This window comes from Hemiscyllium ocellatum, chromosome 44, assembly GCF_020745735.1.
Source record: "Hemiscyllium ocellatum isolate sHemOce1 chromosome 44, sHemOce1.pat.X.cur, whole genome shotgun sequence".
NCBI classification, from domain to species: Eukaryota; Metazoa; Chordata; class Chondrichthyes; order Orectolobiformes; family Hemiscylliidae; genus Hemiscyllium; species Hemiscyllium ocellatum.
This window is the reverse complement of record NC_083444.1, coordinates 1334476-1359373: the sequence shown is the minus strand read 5'-3', so window position 1 is coordinate 1359373 and position 24898 is coordinate 1334476. Positions and strand designations below refer to the sequence as shown.

Below are 24898 nucleotides of genomic sequence, written 5' to 3'. Positions count from 1 at the left end.
AGGTTTTAGATTCTGAACACTCTGAAAGTTGGCATTTCTGAGAGATCACTGCTGACCCTCTGACAGTGCCCCCTCCCTCAGCACTGACCTGCTGACATTGCGGCACTCCCTAAATACTGACACTGCGACAGTGCCCCTCCCTAAGCTCTGACCATCTGATAGTGCGGGACTGTCTCAGCACTGACCTTCCAACAATGTGGCACTTCCTCAGCACTGAACCTCCGAATATACAGTGCTCCCTCAGCACTGACCCCCTGACAATTTGATGCTCTCTCAGCACTGACCCTCCGCCAGTGCCCGCTCCCTCAGCACCGACACTCCAACTGTGTGGCACTCCCTCAGCACTGACCCTCCGACAGTGCGGCGCTCCCTCAGCACCAACCCTCCAACAGTGCCCGCTCCCTCAGCACCGACACTCCAACTGTGTGGCACTCCCTCAGCACTGACCCTCCGACAGTGCGGCGCTCCCTCAGCACCAACCCTCCAACAGTGCCCGCTCCCTCAGCACCGACACTCCAACTGTGTGGCACTCCCTCAGCACTGACCCTCCGACAGTGCCCACTCCCTCAGCACTGACCCTCCAACAGTGCCCGCTCCCTCAGCACCGACACTCCAACTGTGTGGCACTCCCTCAGCACTGACCCTCCGACAGTGCCCACTCCCTCAGCACTGACCCTCCGACAGTGCGGCACTCCCTCAGCACTGACCCTCCGACAGTGCGGCGCTCCCTGAGCACTGACCCTCCGATAGTGTGGCGCTCCCTCAGCAATGACCCTCCAACTGTGTGGCACTCCCTCAGCACTGACCCTCCGATAGTGAGGCGCTCCCTCAGCATTGACTCTCCAACTGTGTGGCACTCCCTCAGCACCGACATTCTGACAGTGCGGCACTCCCTCAACAACAATATTCCGACAGTGCGGCACTCCCTCAGCACTGACCCTCCGACAGTGCCCTCTCCCTCAGCACTGACCCTCCTACAGTGCGGCAGTCCCTCAGCACTGACCCTCCGATAGTGTGGCACTCCCTCAGCACTGACCCTCCGACAGTGCCCACTCCCTCAGCACTGACCCTCCGACAGTGCCCACTTCCTCAGCACTGACCCTTTGACAGTGTGGCTCGCCCTCAGCACTGACCCTCCGACAGTATGGCACTCCCTCAGCACTGACCCTCCGATAGTGTGGCACTCCCTCAGCACTGACCCTCCGACAGTGCCCACTCCCTCAGCACTGACCCTCTGACAGTGCGGCGCTCCCTCAGCACTGACCCTCCGACAGTGTGGCACTCCCTCAGCAACAACACTCTGACAGTGCGGCACTCCTTCAGCACTGACCCTCCGATAGTGTGGCACTCCCTCAGCACTGACCCTCCGACAGTGCCCTCTCCCTCAGCACTGACCCTCCTACAGTGCGGCAGTCCCTCAGCACTGACCCTCCGACAGTGCGGCACTCCCTCAGCAACAACAATCTGACAGTGCGGCACTCCCTCAGCACTGACCCTCCGATAGTGTGGCACTCCCTCAGCACTGACCCTCCGACAGTGCCCACTCCCTCAGCACTGATCCTCTGACAGTGTGGCACTCCCTCAGCACTGACCCTCCGACAGTGCCCACTTCCTCAGCACTGACCCTCCGACAGTGCCCACTTCCTCAGCACTGACCCTTTGACAGTGTGGCTCGCCCTCAGCACTGACCCTCCGACAGTATGGCACTCCCTCAGCACTGACCCTCTGACAGTGCCCACTCCCTCAGCACTGACCCTCCGACAGTGCGGCACTCCCTCAGCACTGACCCTCCGACAGTGCTGACCCTCCAACAGAACAGCCTGCAGCGTGCTGAGTGGCGTATAAGCAATCATCAGTGTCCTGTCGGGATGCACTTTATACAGTAATTCAGAAAATTATTTGAAAGTGAGACTGTACAAAAAGGGCAGATGTAATTGAGAATTTTACATCACATTTTGTGTTTGTTTGCAGGATATGTTTCTAATGGGAGCCATGGGCCCCCCTGGTGGAGGAAGGACAGTCATATCACCTCGCCTTCAGAGCCGCTTTAATCTGATCAACATGACCTTTCCTGTGGTAGGTGATAGTTTTGGGGAGAAAGCCAGGAAGATTGCAATCAGTACAAAGGCCCTAACATTGCAAATATTGAAACAACTAGGAACAGTAATAACCCTCTGCTTCCTCCCATTTGACTATCCTAATATGTACACTTCGCTTCCTAGACCGGAGAAAGGTGAACCAGATCACCCAATATCTATCTCTCTTTGTATTTAACCTGTCCACGTAGCTGGGCTGCTGCCGTCTGTATCGAAACTCACATCTATTGTTAGTACTCTCTCTGAAACCTGTCAGCCACCCAGTAAGAAGATCACTATTCTAATCGAATGGTATTCTAACGGAACAGCATTCTAACTGATCGGTTGAGTCCTGGCAACATCCTTGTAAATTTCTCCTGTACTCTTTCCAGTTCAATGACATCCTTCCCATAGCAAGGTGACCAAAACTGAACACAATACTCCAAGTGCAGCCTCACCAATGTCCTGTATAACTGTAACATAACTCTATGTGTGTATAGGCGTGTGTGTGTGTAGGAGTGTCTGTGTGTGTGTGTGAGTGTGAGTGTGTAGGAGTGTCTGTGTGTGTGTGTGTAGTGCAATGGTGGTCACCTGTAATGTGACATGAACCCAAGGTCCCGGTTGAGGTCCTCCCTATGGGCTAAGTTCAGTACTCCTACACTCCTACACACACACTCCCACACACACACAGGCACTCCTATACACACATACACATGGACACACATACACATAGACACCCACACACACCCTTACAGACACACACACTCCCACACTCACACATGCACCCCCTCACAGACTTAAGACACTCTGCACTCACTACACACACACACATACACTTTCTCACACTCACAACCCCCAACCCTGACAGACACACACACACACACACACACACACACACACACACACACACACAGACAAAGACCCACATGCACACATATACTTTGTGGGATGAATTTGTACTTGCAGAGTTATATTGCACTTTGCTCAGAAACTGCATGCATTCATGTAGAACTCTGAGCTCAAAAACTGCATGAATTTATGTAAAACTGCATTATCTCACTTTTTAGATTAGAATCAATCTAAACATCATGGTATAGACAGAGAACACAGGGGGCTAACACCTTCAACATATTGTCTAGCTATCACCATTGTTAACAGCTAACCTGAGAATGCAACTTTTTAAAAAAGCTTTTGTGATTTACACATGAAAGAAGTGAGACTATCACTGTATTCTAACAGATGAAAGGCTTAACAGACAATCAATTTTTCAATGTATAATTTCAGTTACATCACACTGTAAATTTTTGCTATAAATTCTGTGTTAGGATTGAGCTCTGCACTACCACCTGATGAAGGAGCGTCGCTCCGAAAGCTAGTGCTTCCAATTAAACCTGTTGGACTATAACCTGGTGTTGTGTGATTTTTAACTTTGTACACCCCAGTCCAATACCGACATCTCCAAATCCTGCCTGATGAAGGCCAGTGTGTCAAAACCCTCCTTCACTGCCCTGTCGACCTGGGACTCCACTTTCAGAGAAGCTTGCACCTGAACTCCAAGGTCTCTCTGTTCCACCACACTCCTTAAGGCCCTACCATTCACCATGAAAAGCCACACCATTCAGTGCAGTAAATTTCCAACAAAACACCTAAGGCTTTGAGTGTAGATTGGATCAAACGCTCTTTGGCAATCTGATAGCCCATTCTACTGGGAGGCCCTCATCCACTATGTTGACAGTTTCTTCAAAAAATAACAAATACAATTACCAAGAAAGAATTTCTCATGCTTTTAAAGCCACTTTAGGTATCCTGATCAATATGATAATTGATGTCGTATTCCTAATGATTTGCTTGTTAGCTTTTAATATGTCTTCATGTCCTTGGATAGATTGATGTCAGATTATGTCCTGTCTTTGTAGACATCCCAGATCAAACGCATTTTCAGTACATTGATAAACCAGAAACTGCAGGATTTCGATGAGCAAATGAAGCCAATTGGTAATGTGATTACAGATGCCACTATTGAACTTTACAATGCAATTGTTCAGAAATTCCTGCCAACGCCAACCAAGATCCACTACCTCTTCAATCTCAGGGATATTTCCAAGGTACTGTCTAGTTGTTAGTCTCTACTTCTCCTGTCTGACTCTCTGTGTTAATCTCTCACTCTCCCTGTCTGACTCTCTTTCTCTCTCTCTCTCTCTCTGTTAATCTCTCACTCGCCATGTTTGATTAGATTTGCTGTAGTATGGAAACAGGCCCTTCGGCCCAACATGTCCACACCGACCCTGTGAAGAATAACCCACCCAGACCCATTCCCCTACATTTACCCCTGCTCCTAACACTACGGGCAACTTAGCATGGCCAATTCACCTAACCTGCACATCTTTGGACTGTGGGAGGAAACCTGTGCACCCGGAGGAAACCCACGCAGACACGGGGAGGATGTGCAAACTCCACACAGACAGTTACCTGAGGCTGGAATTGAACCCGGGTCTCTGGTGCTGGGAGGCAGCAGTGGTAACTACTGAGCCACTGTACCATCCCATGTTAATCTTGCACTGTCCCTGTCTGACACTCTGTGTTACTCTCTCATTCTCTCTCCTGTTCTGTCTTTCCTGTTGTCTTTATTTTCTTTTCTATCACCTGCCTCTTGCACTATCTCTCATTATATCTTTTGTAATCTCTCATCTTTCTCCTGTTCCCTCTTGCTGGTTTAACTTTCCACTGCTTCCTACTTCTCCTATTCCTTACTTGTGAATTTATTTGTCGCTCTTGTCTCCTCTGTGGAAATTGATCATCGAACCCATTGGAAGCCATAGTTATCCATTGTTAAAAGAAGTCCCATTTCCTGTCTATTTGCCCGTAATACTGCAATCTTTCCCCTCGCAAGTCAGCTGTCCAATTCGCTTAAAGTTATTACTGAATCTGTTTCAACCTTTGAGGCAGCATATTCCAGCTCACAACAACTCTCTATGTTTAATGAAAAAATCTCTGGACTGCCTTCTCTGGTAAGTTTATCAATGTTTGTAACTCTGTCTCTACACGACTGAAAGCAGTGTAAGGTCAAACTATCAAAATTCTTCATGATTTTGAACACCTCCACAAAGGTTCCCCTTTACTTCCTCTGCTCCAAGCAGAACAATGCCAGGTTTATTCCCAGGCTCTCCACATCCCTCACAAAGTCCCTCTTCCCTGGTTCTATTCCAGTAAATCTCCTGTGCAACTCTCCAAGGCCTTGGCATCCTCTCTAAGTGCCTTGGAATGAGTAGAATACTTCAGCTGGGGACTGAAGTAGGAATTGTAAGAGTTTAACACCCCAGCCTTTGTATTCTGTCTCTAACACCACGGCCAAAGGCCCCACATAATTCCTTTTGGCCAGCGTTATCAACCATCAAATGTTTATGTCTCTGCTGCAGCCCCACTGACAGTGAACATTCACCTCCTTTCATCCATTCGCAGAAACTGTATCACTTTGCTATTATGGATCCAATATTCACATCTCGTTTTGCCAATGTTTTGGTTGTTTTATAGATCTTCCAAGGGATGCTTCGTATCCACAAGGATTACCATGACTCAAAAACAAGTATCTCACGCCTGTGGGTCCATGAATGTTTCAGGTAGCTCCTCTCTTCCCTTTGTCTCCAATCTTTCTCCCAACTCCACGCTGGGGTTCAGTTTCTTTGATGCTGATACCCATGCCCTATCTTCACCTGAGCGCACGTTCTTCATGTACAAATATACAGCCCAAGCATTAAGTTCTTTATTGGACCAAGAGATGGGCATCACATTCTGTCCTCTAGATTGTGATCAGCAGTGGACAGCCCACCATTGTGTCTCACGGTTTACCCATGCATGCTGAGGTCCAGGTTGTTTTTACTCACTCTCCGGGAGTTGGAAAGGTTGAATTAGGTACATTCATGGGTTGTGCAGCTGAGTTTTATATCATACCACTTAGAGTCATAGAGTCATACAGCTGTACATCACAGAAACAGACCCTTCAGTCCAACTAATCTGTGCCGACCAGATATCCCAACCCAATCTCGTTCCACTGGCCAGCACTTGGCCCATATCCCTCTTCCTTCCCACTTATCCACTCCACCCTCCTCTCTGACCTATCACCTTCACTCCCACCTCCATCCACCTACTGTACTCTTGGCTACCTTCTCCCCAGCCCCACCCCCCTCCTATTTAACTCCCCACCCCAGAGGCTCCCTGCCTCCATTCCTGATGAAGGGCTTTTGCCCAAAACATCCATTTTCCTGCTCCCCGGATGCTGCCTGACCTTCCTTGCTTTTCCAGCACACTCTAATCTAGACTCTGATTTCCAGCATCTGCAGGCCTCACGTATGCCATATCCCTCTAAACCCCTCCTATTCATACACCCATCCAGGTGCCTTGTAAATATTGTAAACGTACCAGCCTCCTCCACCACCTCTGATTGTTCATTCCATACACACACACCACCCTCTGCGTGAAAACGTTCACAGGTCCATAAGGCCATAAGACGTAGGAGTGGAAGTAAGGCCATTCTGCCCATTGAGTCCACCCTGCCATTCAATCATGGTTGATGGGCATTTCAATGCCATTTACCCACACTCTCTTTGTAGCCCTTAATTCCTTGCGAGATCAAGAATTTACCAATCTCTGCCTTGAAGACATTTAACATCCCGGCCTCCAATGCGCTCTGTGGCAATGAATTCCACAGGCCTGCCACTCTCTGGCTGAAGAAATGTCTCCTCATTTCTGTTCTAAATTGACCCCCTCTAATTCTAACGCTGTGCCCTCGAGTCCTAGTATCCCCGTCTGACGGAAACAATTTCCCAACGTCCACTCTTTCTAAGCCATGCATTATCTTATAAGTTTCTATTAGATCTCCCCTCAACCTTCTAAAATCTAATGAATACAATCCCAGGATCCTCAACCGTTCATCGTATGTTAGGCCTATCATTCCAGGGATTATCTGTGTGGATCTCTGCTGGACATGCTCCAGTGCCAGTATGTCCTTCCTGAGGTGATAGGGTCCCAAAACTGGCCACAGTATTCTAAACAGGGCTGAACCAGAGCTTTATAAAGTTTTAGTAGCACCTTACTGCTTTTACGTTCCAACCCTCTTGAAATAAATGACAACATTACATTTGCTTTCTTAACCATGAACTCAACCTGCAAGTCAACCTTTAGGGAATCCTGTACTAGCATTCCCAGATCCCTTTGTACTTTGGCTTTATGAATTTTCTCACCGTTTAGAGAAAATAGTCCTTGCCTGTATTCTTTTTTCAAAAGTGCAAGACCTCACATTTGCTCGCATTGCATTTCATCAGCCATTTCTTGGACCATTCTCCTGAACTGTCTAAATCTTTCTGCAGCCTCTCCATTCCTCAAAACTACCTGCCTGTCCACCTAACTTCGTATCATCAGCAAAATTCCCCAGAATGCTCCCAGTCCCTTCAGCTAGATCATTAATATATAAAGTGAACAGCTGGGGCCCTAATACTGACCCCTGCGGGACACCGCTTGTCTCTGGCTGCCATTCTGAAAAAGAACTTTTTATCCCAACTCTCTGCCTTCTGTAAGACCGCAAATCCTCTTAAGATTTTCCCCTCTCACCTTAAATCTGTGCCCTCTAGTTTTGGACTCCCCTATTCTTAGGAAAAGACCTTGACTATTTACCCTATTCATGCCCAACATAATTTTGTAAACCTCTATAAGGTCACCCCTCAGCCTCCGATACTCCAGGGAAAACAGCCCCAGCCTGTTCAGCCTCTCCCTGTAGCTCAGATCCTCCAACCCTGGCAACATCCTTGTAAATCTTTTCTGAACCCTTTCCAGTTTCACAACCTTTTTTCTAGAGCAGGGAGACCAGGACTGAACTTGCTCTCCCCCAGCCCTTTGAAAGTGTTTTTATTCTGAATCGGGTTGGTAATGGAAGCGTCACTGTAATCAATAACATTTATGTCCCTTTCCTAATTGTTCCTGGGAAGATGGTGGCAAGCTGTACACATGCTTTAGTGTCTTGTTAGCAAATTCAGAGAGTTAAAGTCTCAACTACCTTGCTATCCGAAACCATAGAGCAACTGAATAAGGAGAAGATCAATGAGCCAGCTAGACTGTTTGATAATCTGGTGGTTTCGGGGTTGCCATTTCTCGTGCTAGCTTTTTACTCTACTTGCATTTCATTGATAGAATTTTGAATTCCCCAGTTTTTGAACTTGTATCTCTGGGTCATTAATCTTTAGACTACGATCTCTGTGACACAATCACTGTGTTACTGTATCCCCAATGTAATTGATTTCGAAGCCAACTTCTTGTGTCTCGTCGATGCAGGGTATTTTCTGATCGGTTTGTGGAACATAAGGACATGGAGCTGTTTGTCACCTTGCTGAACGAGAAACTAGGCACTTTCTTGGATATGACCTTCCACAGCCTCTGCCCAAATAAGCAGTCACCCATCTTTGGTAAGAATGGCTATACGATATTCAAAACAAAATTGTACATGATTAAAGAGAGCTTTCTCTGTCTCAGGAATATCGTGTCATTTTCTCCTGAGTGATAATGTGAAACCCCAGATAGCAATGTGTCACACCATCCTTTATGATGTACAGGTGTTATTTTTTTAATCTATGTTGAATTTGATCTCTGCTTTCTAAAGTTACTAATCCCAAAGGAAAACCAATCTAATATGAACGTCCTCATGGGAAGAGGTCAGGTTATTAAACTCAGGATGGCGACCTTCCTTACTATTGCAAGATTAGCTGCTGGCTTGTTGTTATATGTTGTTTGACCTCTAAGCAACAAATATAATACCTAATGTGCAAGAGAAGGTCAAGTCACCATAGTCTTACCAGCCCTTAGGGCTGCATCTCTTATTAAAGAGAGGAGGCTTGTGGTGGTTTAACCTGAAGGTCACCGGCCTCAGGTGAGAGGAGAGGTTGAGAAAGAGATTTCTGCATGGTGACCTCAGCCAGTGCAGGAGTTGAACCTACACTGTTGGTGTCACTCTGCATTGCAAATCAACCATCCAAGCTAACCAACCCTCTCACTTCACAAGGGTAACAAAGTGCACAACTTTAAAGGGCATTGCTTGGAACTGTGATGGGCGTATTCAAAGATTAACTTTGGATCAGGACAGGGAACATCTCCAAGGGAGGCCTGTTTTAACCTAGAGGGTCTGCCTCTCTTTCTTTTCACCAGGTGACTTCATGCGGGGAGATGTATACGAAGACCTAACAAACTTCAAGGCCCTGAAAATGTACATGGAGCACCAGCTGAATGAGTATAACTCCACCCCTGGGGTGGTGCCCATGAGCCTTGTCCTCTTCAAAGATGCTATCGAACACGGTAAACATTGTAAAATGACCCTAGCACCTTGCACCACTTTGCATACTTGTCTGAGCAAGTTGTTATGATCCTGGGCCAGATGGCTAGACGTATGTCTGAGAATAATGTCTTCAAGTTGGTTTTCTGTAGCATTTATTGCCTGTCCCAGATTGCCCAGTGGACAGCTGAATCAACCACATTGGTGTGGGTTTTGAATCACTGTAAGAACAACAGGTTTCGTTCTCCAAAGGGCGAGATGGGGTTTTATGACAATCAGTTGTAGTTGCTATTAGGGTAGCTTTTTATTCCCTGTTCTTATTATTTACATTGAAATCAAATTTCATTGTCTGCCATAGTGTGAGGGGATATAATGCCGAAACCTTAATCTGGATTATTTCCTAGACACCCCCCCTTGTCTAGTGACAGTATCACCATGCTAATGCCTCCCCTTAGAAGTTAAAGAGAGTATTAGACCAAAGGACGATGGTCTAAAGTTGCCAAAAATTGTTGGAAGCCTGATGATTGGGAGAACTTTAGAACTTCGCAAAGGATCACCAAGAAACGAATAAAGAAAGAGAGAATAGAATAAAATAGCATAAAACATAAAAATGGGTTGGAAAAGCTTCTAAAGGTGTGTAAAAAGGAAACGATTAGCCAGGGTAATCTGGGTCCATTTTTAACAGGGGCAAAAGAATTAAAATGGGGAAGTGTGAAATGGCAGAGAACTAAAGAAGCACTTTGTGTTCATCTTCACACACAGAGCCACAAAAATCCTTTTTGAAATAATTAAGAATCGAGGATTCAGTGAGAGTTTGGAACCGAAAGAAATTAGTGTTAGTAAAACAAAAAAAAAGTACTGGAGAATTTAATTAGACTGAAAAAATTGATAATGGACTGCAGTGGGTTACGTTGGTGAAAGAGATAGACTAGGAGAAAGTGAGGACTGCAGATGCTGGAGATCAGAGCTGAAAATGTGTTGCTGGAAAAGTGCAGCAGGTCAGGCAGCATCCAAGGAGCAGGAGAATCGATGTTAGAAGGGCTCATGTCCGAAACGTTGATTCTCCTGCTCCTTGGATGCTGCCTGACCTGCTGCATTTTTCCAGCAACACATTTTCAGAAAGAGATAGACTGCAATGCAATTCCGAGTTCTACAGCAGTCTATGCAGATTGGAAAGCTACAAAGGCAATCCGACTGTTTAAGAAAGGAGGGAGTGAGAAAGCAGGGGAGTATAGATCTGTTAGCTTGATGGGAACGTGTAAATAAAGGTGTGATCATTGGATATTTAGAAATTTGTTTTCTGAATATTAGCCACTGAGGATTTATGAAGAAGAAATCACTTTTGACAAACCTGATAGTTTTTTGAGCATTTTACGAGTATAATCAATAAGTGGGAACTGGCTGGTATGGGTTTTCAGAAGGCTATTAATCAAGGCCCACATGGCAATTCAATAAACAATTAAAATGTGTGGGATTATGGATAATGCACTAGCATGGATTGGAAACAGGGAGTAGGGATAAATGGATAACTATTGCATTTGCAGGCTGTGACCATTCAGGTGCCATAAGGATCAGTATTATAACAAGGTCAGCCATAACATATGAGTTCCCTGGTGAGGGATGTTAGCCCCCACTCCTGTGGTGGCCAAGCAGGGAGCCCTGGCTGACTGGTGTGTCAGAGATCCGGTTCACTCTGGGAGCTGGCTCTGAGGGAGCTGGCTCACTCTCAATGACATTCCAAATGCAAATAAAAGCTGACGAGATACCAGCCTGCGTTGAGTTATATCCTTCACAATCTTCATCAATCACTTGGATGTGTGGAAGCAATTGTAATTTTTCCAAAACCTGGTGAGAATGTGAGCTATGCAGAATGTAAAGGCTTCAAGGGGATTGAGATGGGTTGAGTGGTTGGATAAGAGCGTGGTAAATGGAACCTAACGGTTACCCACTTTGGCAGGAGGAACAAAAGTGTAGCAGGTTTCTTGGATGGTGAGGGATTGGAAAAGGTTGGGGTCCAAAGGCACTGAGAATTCCTTGTTCAAACGTTACTAGCCTGTAGCTGCAGCAAGTAGAGTAATTGGGAAGGTAAACAGGAACACAGGAGTGCAGGAGGGAACAGATCTTTGAGGAAATGGTATTGGAATATTCTGTGCAGCTCTGGTCCCAGGTTGTACCCCAAAAGGGTGGGCTGTTCCATCTGTGTTGAACCTCAGCCAGCCTCGGTGAATTTGTGTTCTCATTTTTCCATCCTTACTCAGTGACCCGGATTATCCGTGTGATCAGTCAGCCACGTGGCAACATGCTGTTGGTTGGGATTGGGGGAAGTGGACGGCAGAGCCTATCTCAGCTGTCTGCCTTCATCTCTGACTACAATACCTATCAAATCGAAGTTACCAAGGTGTACCGCAAGCTGGAGTTCAGAGAAGGTAGGTCGAGATGTTTTAGTGTATTAATCTGCTTCCTGTCCTCAGACAGTGAATCTTAATTCATCTTATTTCTCAATGTAAATGCTTGATATAGAAACCATACCCTCCCCCACCCCTGCCAACCCATTCTAAAAAAGCTCTGTGGCTGAATGTACCAACAACTTGATACAGACCAATCTTAACATGCACTATGTCAGTTAATGCCAACTAGGAAGAGATGGTAATGTTGGCCAGGCTGTTTTTGGACTGTATAAACTTGAGCTCTTGATTAGTGATGACCGTGGCATGTGGGTTAAGATGGGATTGGGTCCAAACAGCAAAATGAATTTGTAAATATTTTTAATCGACTTTTTAATGCACATTAAAACACAAGTCTGGTGCAGATGGAACTGGTTTTCTGACGGGAAGACAATGTTATGACCTTAACTGATGGTGTTACCAGACAATCAGATTCCAGACTTGATCATTTGATTTGTTTAGGTTTGAAGAAAGTGGTCTCTCACTGAACCAAAGGCACACAATAGTGCAGCTTGGCTTTAACAATGAAAAGGAATTTCATTACAAAAGGAATGTAGATAAAGTAGACCATTCCAAACAATCCCTTCATAATGCAAATGTAAAGCTCTGAAGCACACAGTAAAGGTATTATCCCAAAATACTCCTTTATAAATTGAAAAGAAACAAAACTGAACTAGAGGGCATAGGTTTAAGGTGAGAGCAGAAAGATATAAAAGGGGCAACTTTTTCACCCAGAGGGTGGTACGTGTATGGAATGAGCTGCCAGAGGAAGTGGTAGAGGCTGGTATAATTACAGCATTTAAAAGGCATCTGGATGGGTATATGAATAGGAAGGGTTTGGAGGGATATGGGCCGGGTGCTGGCAGGTGGGATTAGATTCAGTTGGGATATCTGGGCGGCATGGATGAGTTGGACTGAAGGATCTGTTTCCGTGCTGTACATCTCTTTGGCTCTATGACTAAGTCCCGACGTGCTACTCAAAACGCCTTTCCTGGCCCAGTATTCAAAACACCACTCAGACCAGAAGCCTGATATCTGATACCTTGGTAGGTGTACATCACTTTGGACTTCAAGTTTTAAACCGGAACTGTATTCAATTCTTCCTGGAGCTATCGTAAGTTTGAGCTTCATGGCATTCTGCTTAAGTAATCACTTCTGGGTTTTTATCTGGTCTGGAACTGACACTAACTCATCACTCTATGGACCTGAGTCACTGTATCCTTCTCTTTATTACAAGCAAAGCTCAATACAGCCATCCTGTTGTATGGTCTTCACAGAACTAAAGTTTCTTTCAGTCAACCAAGCTGAAACAAGATAGATTCCAGACCTTTGAGGCCCCATTATTTCCCACGTGGAATGGTGCAGGAGGCAGGACAAAGAGCTGAAGTGGAATGTTCTCCAGCTGAATGGGGGACAGTGGTCATCTCCATGGTCTAGTGCACACGAGCAAATAGACCCATGGGCAGGTAGCACCTAGCACTTCACAATCTGAGGAGTGAGAGTGGAGACTGAGTCTATCAAAAACATTGATGTCAACTGAACCCAACCGTACTTTTATAGATTTAAAGAAAATCTACCGTGAAGCTGGAGTTTCAAACAACCCGACAGTGTTCCTGTTTACGGACACCCAGTTGGTTGAAGAATCCTTTTTGGAAGATATTAATAACATCCTGAGTTCTGGAGAAGTTCCAAACCTGTTCAAAGCAGATGAGTTTGAAGAAGTGAGTAACTGGGCTCAGTCGTAAGGTCGGTTGTTTTAAATCTTCTTGTCTAATGGTCTCAATGCACACCAAAACAATCTCCGTATTGTTGAAAGATTGCTGTCTAAAACATTCTTTGCCGGAATCCATTGTTCGATGAAGAATCAGTTGTCAATCTCCCAGAGGGTGATTGAAAGAACTGCATTTTTAAGGTGATAATCACTGCCTCAGAACATTCCAACACCAATGAAGTACTACTTTGGAAAGGCCTATGTTGTTGTAATGTAACCCCAATGAATGCAGCAATTCATCTGTCATTGAGAGAGTTCACCCAGTGAGTGGAGTAGGGTGGGCTGGGGCTTCAGTTCAGGGTGAGAATTTCATTTTCCCCATGCTCCTTCACCAACCGCCAACCCAGAAGGTTTCACTATTGTTATAAAGCAGAAGTTGACCCCTGTCTGAGAACAAAAACCAAAACATCCAAAGAGGAGCACCTCACCCTAAAATCTGTAAAACGAGTGGGAAAACTGGTGTAACCAGTTTTTGGGGTGACGCGGTGGCTCAGTGGTTAGCACTGCTGCCTCCCAGCACCAGCGACCCAGGTTTGACTCTTGCCTCAGGTGACTGTCTGTGTGGAGTTTGCACATTCTCCCCGTGTCTGCGTGGGTTTCCTCCCGGTGCTCCTGTTTCCTCCCACAGTCCAAAGATGTACAACTCAGGTGAATTGGCCATGCTAGGTGCATTAGTCAGGGGTAAATGTAGGGTAGGGGAATGGGTCTGGGTGGGTTACTCTCCAGAGGGTCACTGTGGACTTGTTGGGCCGAATGGCCTGTTTCCAAACTGTAGGGAATCTTATCTAACCTGCTCTTCAGCAACTTCTGATGATGAAATAAAATAAATCCCTGATACCTCAAAACCAACAAGTAGCGATTTATTTATCTAACTCTAAAAGTGAACAAATTAACAAAATTAACAAGACAAGTAACAAATTGAATCAATTCCCTCTAACTACTGACTATGCTCAAATAACACAAGATTTTAATGGGATGCTGTTCCAATCAAAACAAGTCCTATCATATACAAAAAACACAGAATTTAGTCTCTCCAAATTACAGAAGTGCTGTGTTCCTTCCCTGTTGATTCATCTGTCAGGAATGCCGTCCGCTAGTACTGCAGTCCCACAGCACAGACCCTCCGACAGTGCAGCCCTCCCTCAGCTCTAACCCTCGGACAGTGCAGCACTCCCTCAGCACTGACCGTCCGACAGTGCAGCACTCCCTCAGCACTGACCCTCCGACAATGCAGCACTCCCTCAACTCTGACCCTCCGACAGTGCGGCACTCCCTCAGCACTGACCCTCCAACAGTGCAGCACTCCCTCAGCACTGACCCTCTGACAGTGCAGCACTCCCTCAGCACTGACCCTCTGACAGTGCAGCACTCCCTCAACTCTGACCCTCCGACAGTGCGGCACTCCCTCAGCACTGACCCTCCAACAGTGCAGCACTCCCTCAGCACTGACCCTCTGACAGTGCGGCACTCCCTCAACTCTGACCCTCCGACAGTGCGGCACTCCCTCAGCACTGACCCTCCAACAGTGCAGCACTCCCTCAGCACTGACCCTCTGACAGTGCAGCACTCCCTCAGCACTGACCCTCTGACAGTGCAGCACTCCCTCAACTCTGACCCTCCGACAGTGCGGCACTCCCTCAGCACTGACCCTCCAACAGTGCAGCACTCCCTCAGCACTGACCCTCTGACAGTGCGGCACTCCCTCAGCCCTGACCCTCTGACAGTGCAGCACTCCCTCAGCACTGACCCTCCGACAGTGCGGTGCTCCCTCAGCACTGACCCTCCGACAGTGCGGCACTCCCTCAGCACTGACCCTCTGACAGTGTGGCACTCCCTTAGCACTGAGCCTCTGACAGTGCGGCACTCCCTCAGCGCTGACCCTCTGACAGTGCGGCACTCCCTCAGCACTGAGCCTCTGACAGTGCGGCACTCCCTCAGCGCTGAGCCTCTGACAGTGTGTGTGTGTACACAGCAGAGTGGGCTAGCTCGTGCTTTCTGCTTGCCTTACATTTTCAGGTCATTAGCTGAATGAAATTCCTCATGTTGATGGCATCTGATAAACTTGGGAATCTATTTCTTATTCAGAATATTTTAACAAATCCTCGGTATGGCCAAACGTATAAAAATACTTGCAGCTGAGTCCCCACTGAAAATATTGTCCGGACGAATAGGAGTCCCACCAGTTAGCGTGGTGGCTTCCTGTCGCTTATTCACACTCTCTCTTTATGAGCTGGAGCCTGTTGTCATCAGCGAGTCGGGGAAGCAGACTGTGATCTGGTGCTGTTAGATTGATCGCTTTCTCCATTCCTAGATTAAAAATGCATTGTTGGACGCAGCTAAGGAAGAGTCCATTCCTGAAACCAATGAAAGTATCTTCAATTTTCTCATGGAAAGGGTGCGTAGTAATCTTCATGTCGTGTTGTGCATGAGTCCAATTGGAGATCCCTTCAGGTAAGTTTTATTGTGGAGGATGTGTTATTGTTCAAATCAGTTCATAGGAGATCAAACCTGTATGTGTTACTTTTGCACTGAAGTCCTTTATTCAGCATCAACCATGTACCAATACTTCAGTTCCAGACAGCCAATGAGGAGAGCCCAATGAATTGTGATGCCTTTGACTTATTGTTTAGAACAATAAGCTCATGGTGTTGTTATTGTGCATGTTTCTTTCTCCTTTTACTTCTCCAAGTCTATAGTCTAATACCTTTTACTTATCTGCATGGTGGAGCTCTCCTCAGTGCTCCGGTTTGGATTATCGATGCCTCCATTGCCCCCTCGTGTTTCCTCTGGTTGATGCTAAGCAGGTGTACTAGTCCTTCTTGAAATATTTGCCATCAGTCTAAACCTTGGCATTCACATACCGTTGGTGTGATGTTGAGCACTGGGACTCTGCATCTTCACTTCAACCTGGAGGCAGCTCTGTTTGGCGGAACCACTGGTGTATGATGCACATGAGCTCATGTCTGAGGCTCAGTTGCCAGTGTTGAGCTGAAACAGTTCACACAAACCTTAACCCATATCTGGGTCCAAGAGAGACCAAGTAGCAATAGCAGGAGTCATAAAGTCAGAGAGTCCTACAGCACGGAGACAGGCCCTTTGGTCCAAACTGGTCCATGCCGATGAAAATGTCCATCTATGCTAACCCCATTTCCCTGCACTAGGCCTGTAACCTTCTCATCCTTGCCCATCCACGTATTTGTCCAAATGCCTTTTAAATGTTGTTAGTGTACCGACCTCAACCACATCCACTGGCAGCTCATTCCATATGCATACCACCCTCTGGGTAAAAAAAAGGTTGCCCCTCAGGTTCCCTTTTATTCTTTCCCCTCTAACTTTAAACTGATGCCCTCTAGTCCTCGATCCCCCAATCCTGGGAAAGAGACTGAGTGCATTTCACATATCCATGCCTCGCATGATCTTATACACTTCTAGAAGATCCCCCCTCAGTCTCCTACGCTCTTCAGAAAAAAGTCCGACCTCTCCCTATAACTCAGACCGTTGAGTCCTGGCAACATCCTTGTAAATTTCTCCTGTACTCTTTCCAGTTTAATAACATCCTTCCCATAGCAGGTGGCCAAAACTGAACACAATACTCCAATGCAGCCTCAACAATGTCCTGTACAACTGCAACATAACTTCCCAACTTCTATACTCAGTGCCCTGCCTGATGAAGGCCAGTGTGCCAAAAGCCTTCTTCACTGCCCTGTCTACCTGGGACTCTACTCTCAGAGAACCATGTACCTGAACTCCAAGGTCCCTCTGTTCCACTACACTCCTTAAGGCCCTACCATCCACCATGAAACCCCTGCCTTGATTTGACTTTCCAAAGTGCAAAACCTCACACTTATCTATATTAAACCCCATTTGCTACTTCTCGGCTACTTCCCCAGCTGATCAATGTCTGCTGCAATCTCTGATAACCTTCCTCACTGTCCTATATACAATGCCTCCTATTTTAGTGTCATTTGCAAACTTACTAATCATGCCTTGTACATTTTCATCCAGATCATTGATGTGGATAACAAACAGCAATGGCCCCAGCACCGACCCCTGAGGCACTCCTCTAGTCACAGCCCTCCAGCCCAACAAGCATCCTTCCACCATTACCCTCTGCTTCCTACCACCAAGCCAATAGTGTATCTAATTTACGAGTCCCCCTGGATTCCATGTGATCTAACCTTCCAGAGCAGCCTACCATGTGGATACTTATCAAAGGCCTTACTGAGATCCATATGGACAAAATTCCTGATGAAGGCCTTTTGCCCGAAACGTCGATTTTCCTGCTCCTCGGATGCTGCCTGACCTGCTGTGCTTTTCCAGCACCACTCTGATCTGAACTCCGGCTTCCAGCATCTGCAGGCCTCACTTTTGCCGAGTCTGTATAGACGATGTCTACCGCCTTGCCCTCATCAACCTTCCTGCTCACTTCATCAAAGAACTCTAACAAATTTGTGAGGCATGATCTCCCATTCACAAAGCCACGCTGATTACTCCTAATCAAACCCTGTCTTTCCAAATGCACATATATCTTATCTCTCAGAATCTTCTCAAGTGACCTACCTCCCACAGATGTTAGGCTTACTGGTCTATGGTTCCCAGGTTTCTCTTTGCAGCCCTTCTTAATTAAGGGCACAATATTTGCTACCCTCAAGTCTTCCTGGACCTCACCCATGGCTAACGATGATGCAAAAATATCAGCCAGAGTCCCGCAATTTTTTTTGTCTAGCCTCTTGTGGTGTTCTTGGATATATCTGGTCAGGACCAGGAGGTTTATCCACCTTCACACATTCAAATACATCCAACACCTCCTCTGCTGTGATGTGGACTCTCCCCAAGATATGACCACTAACGTCCCCAAGCTCCCAAGTCTTCATGCGTTTCTCCATGGTAAACACAGAAGAGAAATATTCATTGAGGATCTCACCCATCTCCTTCAATCCTACACGTACATGTCCACTTTGGTCTTTGAGGGGGTCCTATACTCTCTGTAGTTATTCTTTTTCCTTTAATATACTAAAAGAACCTCTTTGGATTCACCCTAATCTTCTCAGCCAAGGCTATCTCATGCCCCCTTGTTTTTTCCCTCCTGATTTGCTTCTTCAGTAAACTCCTGTATCCCCTGTAGACCTCCAGGAGTTCCCTTGGTGCCAGGTGCCTCTAATTGAGCCATACCTCCTACTTTTTTCTGGTCAAAGCCTCATCACTTGTCATCCAAGGTTCCCTATTCCTGTCATCCTTGTCTTTCACCCTCACAGGAACATATAGACCTTGACCTCTAGCTACCTCACTTTTAAAGGCTCCTGTTTTCCGTAGATACCTTTGCCTGCAAACAAACAATTCCAGTCAACCCCCGCACGCTCCTGTCTTAGTCCAGCCAGATTCGCCTTGCGCCAATTTAGAACCTGAACCTGGGGATCAGTTTTGTCCCTCTCCATAACTACTTTAACCTTAATAGAACTATGGTCACTGGTCCCAAAGTGTTCCCCCACTATCACCTCAGGCACCTGTCGTGCCCTATTTCCCACGAGTAGGTGGAGTTTTTGCCTCTTCCCAAGTAGACCCCTCCATATGCTGCATGAGGAAACTTTCCTGAACGCATTTAACAAATTCCACCCCATATAAGCCTTTAACGCTGTGGCAGTCTCGGTCTATGTTAGAATAATTAAAATCTCCTACAATGACAACCCTAATTTTCCTGCAAGTCTGCCCAGTTTCCCTGCATATTTGTTCCTGTAATTCCCATTGACAATTTGGGGGCCTGTAGTCTAACCCCAATAATGTCACTATCCCCTTCCTGGATAAGCCTCACTGGATTATCCTTCCATTATTTCATCTCTGATTACTGCTGTGATACTTGCCTTAATCAAAGAAGCAACTCTCCCTCCCTTCTTCAGTCTATATATTGAGGTTCCCGTGGTGTTGCTCACTCTCCTGCTGCGTCAGCTCAAATTGGCCGAACCAGATGTCTAGCCTGGGAGAGACAATAGGCTGCAGCAGCTCCACACAGCCTGTCAGTTAACCCTCCACGCAAGGGAGGGGCTTTCTGACTTTGACTGATGGTATCTAGTGGTTGAAACTGACTCACTGACCACAAATCAATCTCTCCCGATGTCACCATTCTGAATTGCTACCACCTGTTTCACAACCCTAGCCGCAGCGTGATCTGTAGGTGAACCAGGCTCGAAGCAACATAAGTGAGATGCCTTTGAACCACAAGGCAGCACAGATAGGTGTTGAGTGTGAAGGTGAAGATTTCCTTGATGCATGAGCTACTTCAAGTCAAATGGCCATCCTCAGTGAGAAAACTTTGTAACAGTGGTGTACGTTGTCAGAGGATGTTTTGTCTTCTCTTTCACTGTTTTAAAGGAATCGTGTCCGCCAGTACCCAGCGTTAGTGAACTGCACCACTATCGACTGGTTTTCCGAATGGCCCAGGGACGCTCTGCTTGAAGTGGCCGAGCGATACTTGATGAGCGTGGAACTTGGAGGATCAGAGGAGGTAAGGAGTCATTCAGATCAGAATGAGCTGTCACCACTTGTGCCTTACCATTCCCGTCAGTGATTGGAATGGAGTTGAAATGCCCATCAGCCATGATTGAATGGCAGCATGGACTCGATGGGCTGAATGGCCTTACTTCCACCCCCTATGTCTTATTCATCCTCAGTACCCGGGCCAATTTAAATACTGCTACCAGATCCAGCCTGAGACAGTTGTAGAACTCGACAATTCAGCTCACCCCACCCTTCCTTCGAATACACCTCCTGACCACCGATGCTGCATCGCATTGAGGGGTGGGGGCTTTGCCTTATCTTCTCCCCCTTCCCTTATGCAAGGTTTCTAAAACTAATTCCTGGATCTGGACTAGGCTGAGAGCAGCGACCTTCGTCTTGGTTAGTAATTAAAGCTGAAACTTTGCAGACCTGTGCGGTTGTGTTGTATTCTTTAGTTCAGATTCCAGCTGAGCTAGCTTGGTTCTACATGTGCCTTTCATTTTTATATTGTCTTCGATGTTTTCTCTATTAACTAAGATGTTACAAAGATCAGCAAAGATTGAAAAATGAACTGCAAAGGCTGGATTCTCTTCTCTAGAAAAGAGAGGGCTGAGGGTTGATAAACAGAAAGGTGAAATTGTGTAGGTGTTTTAATAATGTGGATGTCCAGGAGATGTTTCCCTTGGTTGATGGGTTGTGGTGACTGTAAGGGATCCAAGATCCAGGCTGGTCACTAATAAAACCACAAATGAATTAAAAACAAAAATCCAACTGAGAACTTTTTAAAAACTCCTTTCCCCAGATGAGAATAAGGAACTTGCTCATGTAGGGAATGTTCGCGGTAAATAATATCAGTACATTTGAGGGGGAGCTGGATAAACATCTGAGGGAGAAAGGTATAGATGGATAGGCTGAGAGAATGAGATAAATGGGTGGGGGGGGGCTCATGGATTAGAAGCTACAGCATAGTTCAGATGGGCCAAATGGCCTGTTCCTTGATGCAGATCTCTAACACAAACCTTAATCTAGAAAGAGGCTTGAGAGATATGTCAGGGCTAGTTGTTGGGTTTGATCCCGAAATGTTTGGTGCATTTCCTGGCTCACATTTACAAGGTGACAGCACCCTTACTCGGTATGAAGTTTAACCAACTGGACTTGGGATGTAACAGCAAAGATTACAGTGCACCGAATAACAGTCCAAATCAAGAGATCTGACTGTAGGGCCCAGGACGATACCTGATAATACTGGAGCTGAAATGTTGGAGAGGAGTCTAGCCAATAATAACTAATAACGAGGTGATCCAAAGCTTATAATGGTGCAGAAAGCTAAGAGAGGCAGTTTTCATGTGTTACAGGCCCAGGGACGAATTAATGATGGGTGGTGAAAAATTAAAAATTGATGGCAAATCCGTGATAGAAGCCAGATTATTTAAAGTAGAATCTTTTTGCAGCAGAGTATACAGTTTTCTTAGATCTCGTTGCCAATGGTTCTTTCTGTTGTTCCAGCTACGCAGTAACGTGGCTCACATCTTTGTGACCATGCACCGCTCAGTGACAACCTATTCTGAGAAAATGTTGCTGGAACTGCGGAGGCATAACTATGTGACCCCAACCAACTATCTGGAGCTGGTGTCCGGTTACAAAAAGTAAGTCTCATTATCCTAACCCTGTCATTGCTGCCAAGGGAAGATTGTAGCCTGGTACTGAATAATGGGATTGTTTGTTTTGCATCTTTATTCAGGGAATATTGGAAGAGTGTTATAAGGGTTACTGGACTGAGGTATCAATCTGTTGCGAATGCCCTTCTGTGGCTCAGGTCCTGGATCTTCAGGCTCAGAGGCAGTGATCCTACTGAATGAGCATTACTACCTCCCACTATGGAATAAGTACATGAGTACATAAGTGCATGTGGCACCTTCCTGATCATTAGCTAGTAACCTCTGTGTGGTTGGGCAGGTGGTACAACACATTCCAAACCCCCGCTGCCATTGGAAACTCCACAAGTCATGTTTAACTACAGAAGTAACTGCAACCCAATCACTATCAGCTTGTTAAATGTCCTATTCTGTACATTATTCATTGCCTTTTCAGTTTTGTGCTTTTGATCAGCTCTGCGTACCTTTGTTATTGCCACTGGTCACCCTGAAGTAAGAAATATTCCATTTGCCAGCACTGTTAACAGTCACTTTGATGAGCCTGAAATCCATGCAACTGAAATAGCAATGGACCATACTGGCATTACAAATATTTAAAACGCATATCTAAGGTGCTTCTGGCTGCTGTTTCTGCAGACATATCATTGTCGACATTATCCATTCATGTGTTTGCTATTGTGTACTGGGGTTTGAGCACTGGAGTTTGAACACTGAGTTCTTCAGGTGAAAGGATAGATGGCTGAGGGAGCAGAGACACATCGCCAAACGGGATGATTACATTTGCTGCAGTATCACACCCCAGACGGATGACGGATGAAATACGTTCGGTCTGCCTCATAAAAATGGTGAATTTTAAAAAACATCCATTTGCAGCAATGGGCGTCACTGGCTAAAAACGGCTTCTGGGTGGGTACATGAATAGGAAGGGTTTAGAGGGTTGGCAAGTGGGACTACATCAGGTTAGCATACCTGGTCGGCATGGACAAGTTAGACCGAAAGGTATGTTTCCGTGCTGTACATCTCTCTGATTCTATTTATTGTCAGTCTCTCTCTCTCTCTCTCTCTGTTCAGAAGCTGGTGATGAGTCATATTCGTGATTCCAGCTGAGTGGTTTGCTGGGCCGTCACGGAGGGAAATTAAAAGTCAGTCTTATTGCTGTCAGGTTGGAGAGTGCCATGTAGGCCAGACTGAGTAAGGATGACCATTTTGTTGCCTAGAGAACCAGATGGGGTTTTAATTGGCAGTTTCATTGTCACTATTATAGATATCAGCTTTTATTCCTGATTTTATTTAATGGATTAAAGTTCAATTCTCCAGTTGCTTGGTGGCTTTTAAACCTCTGTCTCTGGGTCTCTCTGGTTTGCTGGTCTACATAGTGGGCAGCACGGTGGCATAGTGGTTAGCACTGCTGCCTCACAGCGCCAGAGACCCGGGTTCAATTCCCACCTCAGGTGACTGTGTGGAGTTTGCACATTCTCCCCGTGTCTGCGTGGGTTTCCTCCGGGTGCTCCGGTTTCCTCCCACAGTCCAAAGATGTGCGGGTCAGGTGAATTGGCCACGCTAAATTGCCCGTAGTGTTAGGTAAGGGGTAAATGTAGGGGTATGGGTGGGTTGCGTTTCGGCGGGTCGGTGTGGACTTGTTGGGCCGAAGGGCCTGTTTCCACACTGTAAGTAATCTAATCTAATATGTACCTGTTATATGACCAGACTGCACTGAAATAAAGGTGGGCATGGATAGTGTTCAGCTAGACAGGGTTCAGAAGGGGTTTACCAAGATATTGCTGGGTATGGAAGGTTTCAGTGCTAGAGGAAAGCTGGATAGGCTGGGACTTTTTTCACTGGAGTGTAGGAGGTTGAGAGGCGACCTGATAGAAGTCTTTAAATAATGAGGGGGAGAGATAGTAGTTATCTTTTCCCTAGATGGAGGATTTCAAGATTAGGGGGCTAATATTTAATGGGAAAGGAGAGAGATTTAAAAAGGACCTGCAGGCAAATGTTTTACAAAGAGGGTGCTTCATGTGTGGAATGAACTTGCAGAGGAAGACATTTGGATAAATACATGAAAGGAAAGGTTTGGAGGAATATGGACCTGGAGCAAACAGGTGGGACTGGTTTATTTTGGGATTATGTTCAGCATGGAGTTGTTGGAGCGAGGGGTCTGTTTCCCTGCTGTGTGACTCTATATCTCAATCCAGACCCATTTGTGTAAAGCTGCCCCTTATTCTGCACTAAAAGGGCCATCCCTCTCTGGCCTAGGTAAGGAACATTTAGATAGTGAGCTCCTTACCAGCAACAGAAACGGTTCTCTTTGCTAGTGGAGCATTTTCCCATTTTTACATCAGAAACTGATAGGAAGTATTTCTGTTAGGGAGTTGCCGGATATTGATCAGTGATGATGAGAGGGCAGTGATTACTGCATGGCCCAAGTCAGAATGCAGAGCAAACACCTCACCTCTGCATTGCCAGTCCAGTACCAGAACCACTCCACTTTGTACCCATTGTAGGAGTTGGGTCATGGTGGAATGAGGCTGGCTGTTCTATCCCTGACCTGGAGAATAGCTGAAGTTTGAAGGAATGAGTGAAGCAGAAATGAATCAGATTCCCCATCGTTGATGGGTCTCCCTCTGAGGAACTTTCAGAATCTGACCTCTTTTTTCTGTCAGATTAAAGCAGTCATTGACAAACCTATGTACCACAGGAGATACCATTCAGTCAGTGCAATCAGAAGAAAGATCAAGGGGGAGAAAAAATGCTCTGCACAAAAAGTGGATAGACTCCTGAAGTGAGCGACCATTGTGAGGGAAATCGTTTGTGAACGTTAAAAGAATAATTATGATTCATCTTATGCCTGAACATAAAGTCTCATTCAGTGGCAGTGAATGAGGAGAGTGGTCTTGGTCTTTCCGAACCCTGCATTTGGATTCCATTTGTCTGCAGCGTACCATAATGGAGAGTGGTTTTTGCTGCATGAATTGCTGACTCCCTGCTGCCAGGACATTTCCTGATACCAGTCCTTGCACTTCAATGCTGCTGGGTTAAGCTCCTTCCAATTTAAATTGAACAACTGCAAGAAATCTATTAGCCCTTAAAGTGGAAGGGAAATTTTACATATGCAAGGAATACAACTTGCCTCCTTGATATAAAAAAAA

General features: G+C 46.0%; 1 protein-coding gene across 1 annotated transcript in view; it reads left to right on the top strand.

The window, feature by feature from the left end:
* dnah2 (dynein, axonemal, heavy chain 2) overlaps positions 1-24898 on the top strand; it is a 288980-nt gene that overhangs the window by 186110 nt on the left and 77972 nt on the right. Inside the window, exons 48-57 of the mRNA XM_060854787.1 lie at positions 1972-2076; positions 3992-4180; positions 5607-5692; positions 8397-8527; positions 9264-9410; positions 11646-11813; positions 13392-13552; positions 15914-16053; positions 19969-20101; positions 21601-21740. Coding sequence (XP_060710770.1) covers positions 1972-2076; positions 3992-4180; positions 5607-5692; positions 8397-8527; positions 9264-9410; positions 11646-11813; positions 13392-13552; positions 15914-16053; positions 19969-20101; positions 21601-21740 — 1400 coding nt within the window. The remainder of the gene's footprint in view (positions 1-1971; positions 2077-3991; positions 4181-5606; positions 5693-8396; positions 8528-9263; positions 9411-11645; positions 11814-13391; positions 13553-15913; positions 16054-19968; positions 20102-21600; positions 21741-24898) is intronic.